The following is a 13,079-nucleotide window of genomic DNA, read 5'->3' on the forward strand; positions in this document are numbered from 1 at the left end:
TATGAAGAATAATGTTGAAGAGAATGTTTAAGATATTTAAGAGGAAGGAAAAAGATAATTATGTTTTTTTTTCTTTGAGGGGGGGGGGGGATTTTCTTTTACTAACATTCGTACTGACGTACATTGTCCTGACGAGTGAAGATGTACACACACAAACACACACATTAATTTATGCACTGATTTATGTACTGTACAGCATGTAAACGTATTCAATGCATATTATATCATTATGTCTAAATCAAATGTAAGTCTGTATATTTTCAGCCACCGGCTGCAACTCTATTAATAAACCGTTTATTATTATTATTATTTATTATTATTTAATAAAAAAAATCACTAAATAAACAGTAATACAAACAAAAATCCTAGTATGGTCAAGGTACATGACACACCTTCAGCTCTCGTCCTCCTGGGAAAAAAATAATTTACTACACTATGGCTGCGGAAATGCTTAGTTTAGTAAAAACAAAAAAAGACGTAGTAAGTGTACACCAAATAAGGCTATAAACAAGTTAACCCTTTGAGGACGATGATCTAACCCTTTAAGGACGATGATTTAACCCTTTAAGGACGATGGTTCAACCCTTTAAGGACGATGGTTCATACCTTTAAGGACGATGGTTCAACCCTTTAAGGACGATGGTTCAACTTTTAAGGACGATGGTTCAACCCTTTAAGGACGATGGTTCAACCCTTTTGGCGACGATGATTTAACCCTTTAAGGACGATGGTTCAACCCTTTAAGGACGATGGTTCATACCTTTAAGGACGATGGTTCAACCCTTTAAGGACGATGATATAAACGGTCATGATCGAAAAGTTAAAAATAACTTCAAATATTATTCTGTCAAAGGTTAAACTATCGTGCTAAGTGTTGAGATCATCCTTCCGTGTAATTACTCGACTCAAAAAGGTTAAACCACCATCCTGTTAAACCATCGAACTCAAAGGGTTAAAGGGGTCAATTAACACGAACTCGAACACATACATATATACGAACATGACCACACACACACACACACACACACACACACACACACAGAATACACCACCAAAAAGCAAAACAAAACATTAAATCATTCCACCTTTGATCCGCTGACACAACCCATCAGACAGGTTGGGTCAGTGAGAACGTGTTACACCAGATAAGTTATTGACAAACGAAGTGAGAAGAAAACAAAAATATGAGTGACACAATTCAAGCAGGATTCGACGCACACCTCACCATCTACAGCCATTCCCCACGCACGCAGTTCCACAGACACACTCCTATTATCACGCGTCATATAACCCCATTAGACAAGAATTCCTAAAGGTCATTGGGTACTGTTAACGATTTTGTCACGTACGAGCCGTTTTATATATATCTATCCACATCTTATATTCCCGTTCGATGCGTAATTACAAAGGTTATTTTTTCATACGCACTTATCTTGTATACATTTTCCGTTCGATATGTATTTGTAAAGGTTACTATTTGTATGTTACGCACCTACACACACACACACACACACACACACACACACACACACACACACACACACACACACACACACACACACACACACACACACACACACACACACACACACACACACACACACACACACACACACACACACACACACACACACACACACACACCCCTCGTAATTTAGATAAGTGGACATTCCCCACACGCGTTTACACCCCTAAACCACGACCCCCACACATTAATAATCTCTACAACTATTTTCAAGTCAGATTTTTTTCCTCAAGTAAAGTCAACACAGGCATAGTGATAATTATAATGTAACAATGTTAAATATATATATACAGTGTATCAGTAACTGTCCAGTCAGTATTCCAATAATTTAACAAAAGTAATGTATCGCCTTAAAAATAGATATGACATTTAAGTGCATCTAAAAACAGCCAATACAATCATCTGTTGAGACCACTTCATCCTCATCTCGTCCAACACAACACAGAGATGAATCAAATCCTGAAAAACTAAAGTCGTTACAAACACACCGGCCACAATGTGTTGACTATGGTAGACTCAACACTAGCGGAGTAGCTCAAACAAGTCATTAGTCCCGACTCTCTACACTAGGTGCCTCTCTCTACGAACGATGAAAATAACCAACTTATCTTCGGGATTGACCTCGAGTATTACCTTGGGTTCGGTGTTGGAGGAGGAGGAGGAGCAACAGCAAAAGCCGGATTGGGAGCAGATGCTGGAGGAGGAGGTGGACCAGGAGGATGAGGGGGAGGAGGAGGGGTTGAAGCATCCAAGGAGGGCAGGGGGCAGGGTAGTCCACGCCCCCCATAAGAGCGTCTTTGTGTAGTGGAGGGCACCCACGTGGTCATTGGCACCCACCACCTGCACCCGGCACTCCCCTCCTCCGAACTCATTACACTCCACCCGTGTCTCCATCACTTATGTTTTCTCAACAAACGTTTCACCGTCACCACAAACGTTTTTCTATCATCATGCTGCAAAATCCATACAATGACAAATTTGCAAAAGCACCCGTGTGTATGAGTATGTGTGGAGCGCACCGCGGAAATCAATCACATTCGACTGTCCGCTCTACTTGGTAATCACTGACACGCTACGTCCACCACGAGTGAGGTCCGAATGTGACCACTACAAAGCTAGAGGTAAGACTGGACTGAGGCAAATGTGCTGGGGACTGACAACACCAGCCGCTCGCCCTCCCTGGAACTCCTCCGTTCCCAGGAACTGTTCCCATGAGTCACAAGAACGCGTCTAAATGATTCACTCACGGAATTCGATTGTGGCGTAGCTCCCACCCGCGCTCACTCAATACGAGAAAAACCCTAGCGTAGCCGGAAGGACATTTGATTAAATGGAATTACGTTTAATTTGTACCAAATGACGAAAGTTAACACGAACTCCTGCCATTACGACGGGATTTCGCTAGTATGCGTAATTGTGTACTCCTGAACTGCTATAATAAAGTGACGAGATGTCAACACCTGTTCAGGGAAGTCGTAGAATCAGGACATAAACACTGGCTCTTAATGTTTACGTCGGCATTCGGGTCACCGCTCTTACCGGGAACGATCACAGCCACACACCGCTACCCGCCTGTCTTGGTACGGCAGTCACGCCTCTTGTTGCTGGGCGTGTGTTGCCTTCTCCCGGGTGGGTTAGATGTCCTCCTGATAAGTAGTCTTCCTAGGTAAGTCGTCCTCCTATGTAAAACATTCTCCTAGGTAAGACGTCCTATTAGGTCAGACATCCTCCTAGGTATGACGTCCTCCTAGGTATGACGTCCTCCTAGGTAAGACGTCCTCCTAGGTAAGACATCCTCCTAGGTATGACCTTCTCCTAGATACGACATCCTCTTAGGTAAGTCGTCCTCCAAGGTATGAGATCCTCCTAGGTAAGACATCCTCCTAGGTAAGACATCCTCCTAGATAAGACGTCCTCCTAGATAAGACATCCTCCTAGGTAAGGCGTCCTCCTAGATAAGACGTCCTCCTAGATAAGACGTCCTCCTAAATAAGACATCCTCCTAGGTAAGAAATCCTCCTAGGTAAGATATCCTCCTAGATAAGACATCCTCCTAGGTAAGTCCTCTTCCCAGGTAAGACGTCTACGAGAGGAATCCTTCCAGGTAAGCGTCGTATCAGGTGAAACGTCCTTCCTATAAGTGTCCTGAGAAAAGAATCCTCCCTCACTCCTTAATGACGTCAATGGCTGCATCCTAACTAATCCTTCGAGGAACTCAGGTAAGAATTTAGACTTTAAAATGATCTTAAAACATTACAGGTAATCCCAGAATCCCTCAGACCTTTCTTTACATTTTAATTACCGGTTTTATAGTTTATTATTACAGTACTTCAGGTCATTATATGTAACACCTGATTTATTTATTTTTTATATCATTTTGAAATTCCCAGCAAATGGAAGAGATTTTTGGGGGCATCATGATTTAAAATTAAGCAAAAATCTATATTAAATTAGAATTTGTTGTCGATGAAATTTTTACAGTAAGTAGAAAAAAATATAATTGATAGTTTTTTTTGCTTCAATAAAATTTTATTCTATTGAATGTGGTGAAAGATTATTTTTATTTTTTTATGATCAGTGAAATTGTTTTTGTTTTTTGTAAACAATAAAACAAAATAAATAAAGAAATAACATATTATGAATTCCCATCATCTTTTTCGTCACAGTTAATTAAAATGTCACAAAACATAAATAAAAAATAACTTATTTTTTCCACCTGTCAATTTAAACTTCCAGAAAACTGAACAGGTAATAAGCGAATGTTTTACATCATCAACTAAAACATCACATGAAACGTAATAGATTTCGATCGATTTGTGTTTTTTATAGTAATTAAAATTTAAAAATTCGTAAAAACAAAATTTTCGTCCATTTTTCGTGGTTTAACCTTTAAGACAATCACGTACTGCCTGGGGTCGACGACACACACACACATACACACGATGAGTGACGTATTACGCATTTCCCAATTAACTAAGTTTGACGTCACGGCCAGACAAGGAGCCACAGAAGGGTTTGACGATGATAAACAGGAACACGTTACTTCCCTCAGCCGACGTGTGCGCGTGCGTGTCTGACCCCCGCACACACACTCACACACGTACACACATGCAACACTACCTGCGTCGGTCCACTTGAGGATTAGACACCTTAGCTTAATTCACCTGAAGATTAATCACCCTAACGCTACCTGGGGCTTAGGTTAGGTTAGGTTATTATTATTATTATTATTATTATTATTATTATTATTATTATTATTATTACCGCTATTATCGTCATTATTATTATTATTATCATCATCATCATGAGTCGCACCATTACAATAACCTAACCAAACCAAACCTAACCTAACCTAACCTAACCTAACCATGTCTCATTATATATAACAAGAGATATGGAGAATTAATCATTTTAAGGTTCATTTGAAGAGGAAGACAAAACTCCCTCAAACGCCAAGAAACACACTATCCGTTAGGTCAGTAAAGGCAGGAATGTTGTTGACTCATACTTGGCAAGAGTGAATATGTAATTGAGTATGCACAGGGGGTATTTATTTATTTATTTATTTTTTTTTTGGGGAAATGTTTGTGTTGTTGTGTGTGATGTTGTGGCCATTTTTCTCTCTTCACAGTGAGAGAGAGAGAGAGAGAGAGAGAGAGAGAGAGAGAGAGAGAGATCAATCCAGAAGTGTGAAAGTCATTGAAAACTATTATACCAGCGAGATTAACTAAAGCTAACACACACACACACTTATTCACTACTACCCGGATGTGATCATTTCCGGTTCGTGTAGCTGATAATGACGCTATATTTGACCTTGATCTTCGTGACCTTGACCTTGACCTTATTTCAAGTAATGTCTGATATTTTGGTCCTCCAGGTAAATGACGACTGATTAACCTGGCCTAAGGTGGAGTGTGTAGCGAAGGTGTATCTACAATGGCTTATTCCTCCCTTCCTTTCTTCTCCCTCGGCTTCTCCCTGTATTTCCCTCTCCCTGCATCATCTTCCTCCTCCCCCCCATTCTTCTCACCTCCTCCAACATCCTCCCTCAGCCCAGCATCCTCCTCCTCCTCCTCCTCCCTCACTCCAATATTCTCTTTTAACTTCCAACTTTTCTTCTTTCTTCCCAACCCTCACCTCCAACCCTCCCCTCCAACCCTCCTCCTTCCCCATCCCTACCTCCAACCCTCCCCCCCAACCCTCACCTCACCTCCCTCCATCCCTCTCCAACCCTCCTCCTTCCCATCCCTACCTCCTCCCCCCAACCCTTCTCCATCCCTCCAAGCCTACCTCCTTCCCAACCCTCTCTCCAACCATCCCTCCTACTCCTACCTCAGACCCTCCCTCTTACCACTACCTCCGTCCCTCCAAACCTACCTCCAACTCAACCACCTACCCTCCTCCCACTTCACCTCCAGTAACCAACACACTGACCTCCACCTCATCAAAGCCCTCACAGCCTCACGTCACAACACAATTTGCCAATTAATTTGAACGACAAAAAATCCCTCGCCTGGTTTGTTGATAATAACGTACTACATAAATAACTTTGTTGCTCATTTAGAGAACAACTTCACGTGCGACACAGGTCAGTCCTTAACGAGGTTTGATGAGCTTGTTTGTTTGTTTGTTTATATTTGTGAGTGTTTGGGTGTGTTTTTGTTTGTGGGTGTGTTTGTTTTTGAGTGTGTCGGTCTCTTTTGTTTGAGTGTTTGTGTGTTTGCTTGACTGTGTGTGTGTGTGTGTGTGTGTGTATAAATATATTTCTGACTGTTTTTAATGTGTACGTGTAACATATGTGTATCTCCTTATGTGTACGTTTATTCATTACTCACACACATACTGGGTCATGATGCAGACTAGGTCACCTTCCATGTTAAAATATTACAGGTTTAGACAGAAATATTACAGGTTTAGACAGAAATATTACAGGTTTAGACAGAAATATTACAGGTTTAGACAGAACGAGTTGAGACGAGTCATGCTGGGTCATTTTATCTCATGAGTGACGCAACTTAAAAGTCAAGTTGGGTCACATTGGGTTATAGATGATGATGCAATGTTCAGGCTGAGTCAAGTTAGGTCACAAGAGGTTACAGATGATGACGCAACACTCAAGTTAAGTCAAATTGGGTTCATATTAGGTTACAGCGGGTGACATAACTTACACACACTTCAACATTGATTCACAACACTTCAGACTGACTAACAACACCTCAGACTTACTCACAACACCTCACATATAACTCACAACACATCAGACTTACTCACAACACCTTAGACTAACTCACAACACCTCACTTATAACTCACAGCACCTCAGACTTACTCACAACACCTTAGATTAACTCACAACACCTCACATATAACTCACAACATCTCAGACTTACTCACAACACCTCAGACTAACTCACAACACCTCACATATAACTCACAACACCTCAGACTTACTCACAACACCTTAGACTAACTCACAACACCTCACTTATAACTCACAGCACCTCAGACTTACTCACAACACCTTAGATTAACTCACAACACCTCACATATAACTCACAACACCTCAGACTAACTCAACACTTCAGACTAACTCAACACTCTTCAGACTGACTCTCAACACTCCTCAGACGACTCACAAATATCTCACACTAACTCAACACCTCAGACTGACTCACAACACCCTCAGATGACTCACAACACCTCACACTGGACTCACAACACCTCAGACTAACTCAACACTCCCCACTGACTCACAACACCTCAGACTAACTCAAAACCTCACACTGACTCACAACACTTCACACTAACTCTCAACACCTCAGACTGACTCAACACCTCACACTGACTCACAACACCTCAGACTAACTCAAAACCTCACACTGACTCACAACACTTCACACTAACTCACAACACCTCACACTAACTCAACACCTCACACTGACTCACAACACCTCAGACTAACTCAACACCTCACACTGACTCACAACACCTCACACTAACTCAACACCTCACACTGACTCACAACACCTCACACTAACTCACAACACCTCACACTAACTCACAACACCTCACACTGACTCACAACTTAGAGTAGATCAAGAGTGTTATAGTTAAGGCAGATCAAGATGATGTTATCGTTTAATTATACAGCATAACGACCTTGTGTGGCATTGAGTGGCTGCCAACCTCTCGCTCTGTGTTTAAATAGAAAGGTAAGAGCCATTTACGGTGAAGGTTATTATCATAATAACCTTATTAATAATGACGATAACATCATCAATAATAATAATAATAATGATAATAATAACAATAATAATAATAATAATAAAAACAACAACAATAATAATAATAATAATAACAATAATAATAATAATAACAACAACAATAAAAACAACAACAATAATAATAATAATAATAATAATAATAATAATAATAATAATAATAATAATAATAATAATAATAACACTAAAAACAACAACAATAACAATAACAATAACAATAATAATAATAATAATAATAATAATAATAATAATAATAATAATAATAACAATAACAATAACAATAACAATAATAATAATAATAATAATAATAATAATAATAATAATAATAATAATAATAATAATAATAATAATAATAATAATAATCCATCTTATTTCCTGAGTGTTGGCAGCGTGGCACCTACTAAGCCCCTCCCCATGACGTCACAGTGACGTCAGCAGTCTGGCCGACGACTGCGGTAGTACTGGAACAACAGGGGAGAGATGGCGGGGGATGTGGGAGGAAGGAAGAGGAACTTGGAGGAAGGTGAGGGGAGTGTGAGGAGGAGAAGGAAGGAGGAGGAAGAGGAAGTGAGGGGAAAGAGTGGGGATTTTCTCAGTCTGCCTCTCACCCAGATCAAAACATCCAGTAGCCGTCCACTAGGTCTAGTACCCCAGGGAGAGGAAAAGTGAGGGAAAAGTATCATGAGAGGAAGAAGAAGGGAGGTGGGGGGGGGGAGAGGTTGAAAGTGTGAAGGTGGGAGGGGGAGGAGGAAGGGGAGGAGGAGAAAGGACATATGAAGGGCGTAGTGCAAGATGGAAGAGTTAAACAATGAGGGGAAATGAAAGAAATGAGAGAGAGAGAGAGAGAGAGAGAGAGAGAGAACAGAGGTGGTAGTGGTGAAGAGAATGATGGTTCAGGTGTAACACAACCTCATTAATCAAGCCAGGTGGTAATTCAACAATCTTTCTCTCTCTCTCTTTCTCTCTCTCCTCCCCAGGGTCATGGTGTGAGAGAGAAAGAAAGACGGACATTAAGTGAAGGTCGTCCGATGAGGTGGTCTTTGTCGTTCATGATACCCCAAGGACACACAGGTGAGGGGTCAGAGAGAGAGAGAGAGAGAGAGAGAGAGTAGGGGAGATTCAGGGACAAGGGAGAGGGTAGATGGGGTACTGAGGCAAGGGGGAGAAAGATAGGAGGTAGAAACTAAGAGAGGAAACACAAGCAGAGGACGAGAGAGGAACTGAAAGACATGAAACATAAACATATACTGAGACGCGTAATAACTGTGGATCCTCAGCGACACAACGACAGGGACGAGTACGAAAGCGAACACGGACTAAAAATGTACACGAAACACGGACGGACGAAAAGACGGGACACGGACGGAAGAAAAGACGGGACACGGACGGAAGAGAAGACGGGACACGGATGAAAGGTGAAGACAAAAACGTACGAAAAGAAAAACGTAAAAACAAAACATCGACAATATAGAGAAGAGAGCGCATCAAGGTGAGAGGGAGTGAGAAAGTGGGCGTTGGAGAGGTGGATGTGAGAGAAAGAGGGCGATCAAGTGTGGATGAGAGGGCAGAGCGTGAAGAGACGTGTCTGTGTCATCCCGAGAGGCGCCAACTATCACCTGCAGGAGGCAACAGTCAGAGAAAACGGTACCGAAGTAGGGCGTGGTGAAGAGGGAGTGTGGTGAGAGGGAGGTGGTGAAGAGGGGTGGTGAGAGGGGGGCGGTGGAAGAGGGGGCGTGGTGAAGAGGGGGCGGTGAAGAGGGGGCGTGGGAAAGAGGGGCGTGGTGAAGAGGGGCGGGTGAAGAGGGGGCGTTGTGAAGAGGGGGTGTGGAGAGGGAAGGTGGTGAGGAGGGGTATGGTGAAGAGGGAGGTAGTGAAGAGGACGTGATGAAGAGGGGTGGGTGAGGGGTGGTGAGGAGGGGTGGTGGAGGAGAGGTGGAGGGGATGTGATGAGGGCACGGGGGGGCATGGGGTTAGTAGCAACGTCTGAAGGAAAGAAAATAAAGACTGATAAAGGAAGGAGCCAGGTGAGGAGAGGGGAGAGAGAGAGAGGAGCTTCAAGGGGCTTCTCTCACTCCTCACAGTCGTCCACTTCACCATATAAGTCTTTTCTACTTTCATGTTCCAGCCGCGACACACACACACACACACACACACACACCATTAGAAACCTGACAGCATTTTATTCTATATAGTTTAACATCTGTACTGTTTTAGTAACCGTCTCCCATAACCATCCTACTCATTGAACAACGAACGCCAGTGCAGGCAAAAGGGAGGCGAATGTCCGTCTAGCGAGTTGGAGAGAGGTGGGGGGGGTCAGGCGGTGTTGTCTGCTCGTGCTGGCGGTAGTCTTTTATGGTAAGAGTGATGGCAAGACCTTGGCCAGTCAGGTCGAGAGTTAGGTAATGGTGGGGAGGAGGAGGAGGGTGGTCCTCCTTCCTCCTCCACGCCTATAATCCTCGTCTGGTTCCTGTCGCTTCACTGGCCTCCTGATCTACTCCCCTCACCTCTTGCCTCACTCACTTTGCTCAACTTACTTCCTCAGGGGGAAGTGGGGAGGAAGAAAGGGAGAGGGAAAGGAGGGAATGAGGAAGGGGAAAGAGGGATGATAATAGGTGGGAATACAGCAGACAAGGTGGAGAGAAGTGAAGAGAAAGGGAGAGGGAAGGGAAAGAAAGGGGAGGGAAGGAAAAGAAAGGGGGAGGAAAAGAAAGGAGGGAAGGGAAAGAAAAAGGTTAATGAGAGAGGAGGAGGATAAGAGAGGAGAATGGGGAGGCCAGATGGTGCTTGTGTGTGTGTGTGTAGGAGAGAGGCACCATAGTTAAAAAAGTAAATGTAGGATGCCCAGGAACGTTAAGAAGGGTCGGGGAAGTTAATGGAGGTCGGGAAGTAAATGGAGGTCGTAGTTAATGGAGGTCGGGAAGTAAATGGAGGTCGGGAAGTAAGTGGAGGTCGGGAAGTTAATGGAGGCCGTGGGAAGTTAATGGAGGTCGAAGTTAATGAGGTCGGGAAATGGAGGCTGGAAGTTAATGGAGGTCGGGAAGTTAATGGAGATCGTGGGAAGTAAATGGAGGTCTGGGAAGTTAATGGAGGCCGGAAGTAAATGGAGGTCGGGAAGTTAATGGAGGTCGAAGTTAATGGAGGTCGGGAAGTTAATGAAGGTCGGGAAGGAGGTCGGGAAGTTAATGGAGGTCGTGAAGTTAATGGAGGCCTGGAAGTTAATGGAGGGTCGGGGAATTAATGGAGGTCAGAGTTATATCGGGAAGATGGAGGTAGTTATTAATCGGGAAGTTATGAATGGTCGTGGGAAATACTGGAAGGGTCGTGAAAAGTTAATGGAGGTCGTGGGAAGTTAACACTGATCGTGGGAACTTTGTGCAGGTCCGTGGGCAAAAAAAAAGTTATGTTATCACGGCAAGACGACGCAGGAAGTGAGGAGGCCGTATGCGATAGTGGGAGGGGAGGGGGGTGGGGGAAGAGGAGAGGAAGGGGAGAGGAGGGAGGGGAAGAGAGGGGAGGGGAGTAGTGGGAAGGAAAAGTGGAGTTAAGGGGACAAAGAATCGTGGAATTTTGGAAAGGAAGTGTAGAGTCATGGGAAAGTGGCATAGATTCGTGGGAAAGTAACATAGACTCGTGGGAAAGTAATAAGATCTGGGAAGTAATAAGACTCGTGGGAAAGGAACATAGACTCGTGGGAAAGTAATAAGACTTCGGAAAAGGAACATAAACTCGGGGGAAAGGAACATAGACTCGTGGGAAAGTAACAGATTCGGGGAAAAGAAACAGACCTGTGGGAAAGTAGCATAACCTCATGGAAAAGTAACGGACCTCGGGGAAAGGAACATACTCATGGGGAAGTAACGCTCGTAGGAAAGTAGCAAGAAACTCGTAGGAAACTAGTATGAAACCCTGGGGAAAGTAACAGAGACTCGTGAGAAAGTAGCATGGCACCGTGGGAAAATAGTATGGCACCGTGGGAAAGTAGTACGGCACCGTGGGAAAGTAGTACGGCACCGTGGGAAAGTAGTACGGCACCGTGGGAAAGTAGTATGGCACCGTGGGAAAGTAGTACGGCACCGTGGGAAAATAGCGAGCGTGAGAAAACCGTATAAGGTGACCAGTAATCTAGGCAGAGCTCTACGTCAACACAGTGTAGGAGGGTGGTGGAAGCCGACTCTCAAACAGTAGAGTGGATGTGGTCATGGTAGTAAGGTGATGTGGTCATGGTAGTAAGGCGATGTGGTCATGGTAGTAAGGTGATGTATGCGTAGAGCAATGAGGAAAGAACGGAATATCATGGGAATTAATGTGGAGTCGTGGGAAAATAATATGGAGTCGTGGGAAAATAATGTGGAGTCGTGGGAAAATAGTGTGGGTCGTGGGAAAATAGTGGGTCAGGGAAAATAGTGGGTCGGGAAAATAGTGTGGGTCAGGAAAATAGTGTGGGTCTGGGAAAATAGTGGGTCATGGAAAATAGGTAGGTCGTGGGAAAATACAATGCAGTCGGGTAAGTAGAGGAGGAGGAGGAGAGAGGAGGAGGAGGAGGAGGAGGAGGAGGAAGAAGAAGAAAAAAAAAGAAGAAGAAATGAAAAGAAAAAGGAAATGAAAAAAGAAAAAGAAGAAAAAAGAAAGAAGAAGAAAAGAAGAAAAAGAAAAAAGAAAAAAAAGAAAAAGTAAAAGAAAAGAAAATAAGAAGAAGACAAGCCAGCAGGAGGCACTAATGAGTCAGCTGCCTGGAGAGCTCTTTCTGAGGGTAGTGACCACAAGATCGAATATTTGGTTGTAACTATGAGTATTACAGAGAGAGAGAGAGAGAGAGAGAGAGAGAGATTTTTCACCACCACCTCTCTCTCTCTCTCTCAGTAGGACAACAAACACTCGGCTTCCTGAAACAGAGATCTTAATAACGATTGAATCTCGCCTGCCAGGTCCAACACGGAGGAGAGAGGAGGGGGAGGGAGGAGGGGAGGAGGGAGGCGGGAGGACCAGGAGGAGAGGAGGGGGAGGAGGAGGATGGGACTCAGGAGGAGAGGGAGGGGGAGGAGGAGGAGGAGAGGAGGGGAGGAGGAAGGGACCAGGAGGAGAGGGAGGGGGAGGAGGGAGGCGGAAGGGGACCAGGAGGAGAGGAGGGGGGAGGAGGGGAAGCGACCCCAGGGAGAAAGGGGAGGGGGGAGGAGGGAGACAGGAGGAGACTTGATAGGGAAGAGGAGGTAGGAAAGAACTTGGTGGGGGAAGGAGGAGAATTTAGAGGAGGGGGAGGGGTGAGGGAGG

The 13,079-nt window shown here is 43.9% G+C and overlaps 1 protein-coding gene across 6 annotated transcripts in view; it reads right to left on the reverse strand.

Annotated features, from left to right (window-relative positions):
• LOC121874400 (cAMP-specific 3',5'-cyclic phosphodiesterase 4C-like) overlaps positions 1 to 13,079 on the reverse strand; it is a 183,940-nt gene that overhangs the window by 57,401 nt on the left and 113,460 nt on the right. Inside the window, exon 1 of one of the 6 annotated variants that reach the window (XM_042378533.1) lies at positions 2,159 to 2,609. The exons of the other annotated variants lie outside the window; for them this stretch is intronic. Within the exon in view, the coding sequence (XP_042234467.1) occupies positions 2,159 to 2,419 (261 nt within the window). The 5' untranslated portion in view covers positions 2,420 to 2,609. Of the gene's footprint in view, positions 1 to 2,158; positions 2,610 to 13,079 lie in introns of those variants that run through there. 6 annotated transcript variants of the gene reach the window in all.

Source organism: Homarus americanus, unplaced genomic scaffold (genome assembly GCF_018991925.1).
Source record: "Homarus americanus isolate GMGI-L3 unplaced genomic scaffold, GMGI_Hamer_2.0 scaffold14064, whole genome shotgun sequence".
Lineage (NCBI taxonomy): Eukaryota > Metazoa > Arthropoda > Malacostraca > Decapoda > Nephropidae > Homarus > Homarus americanus.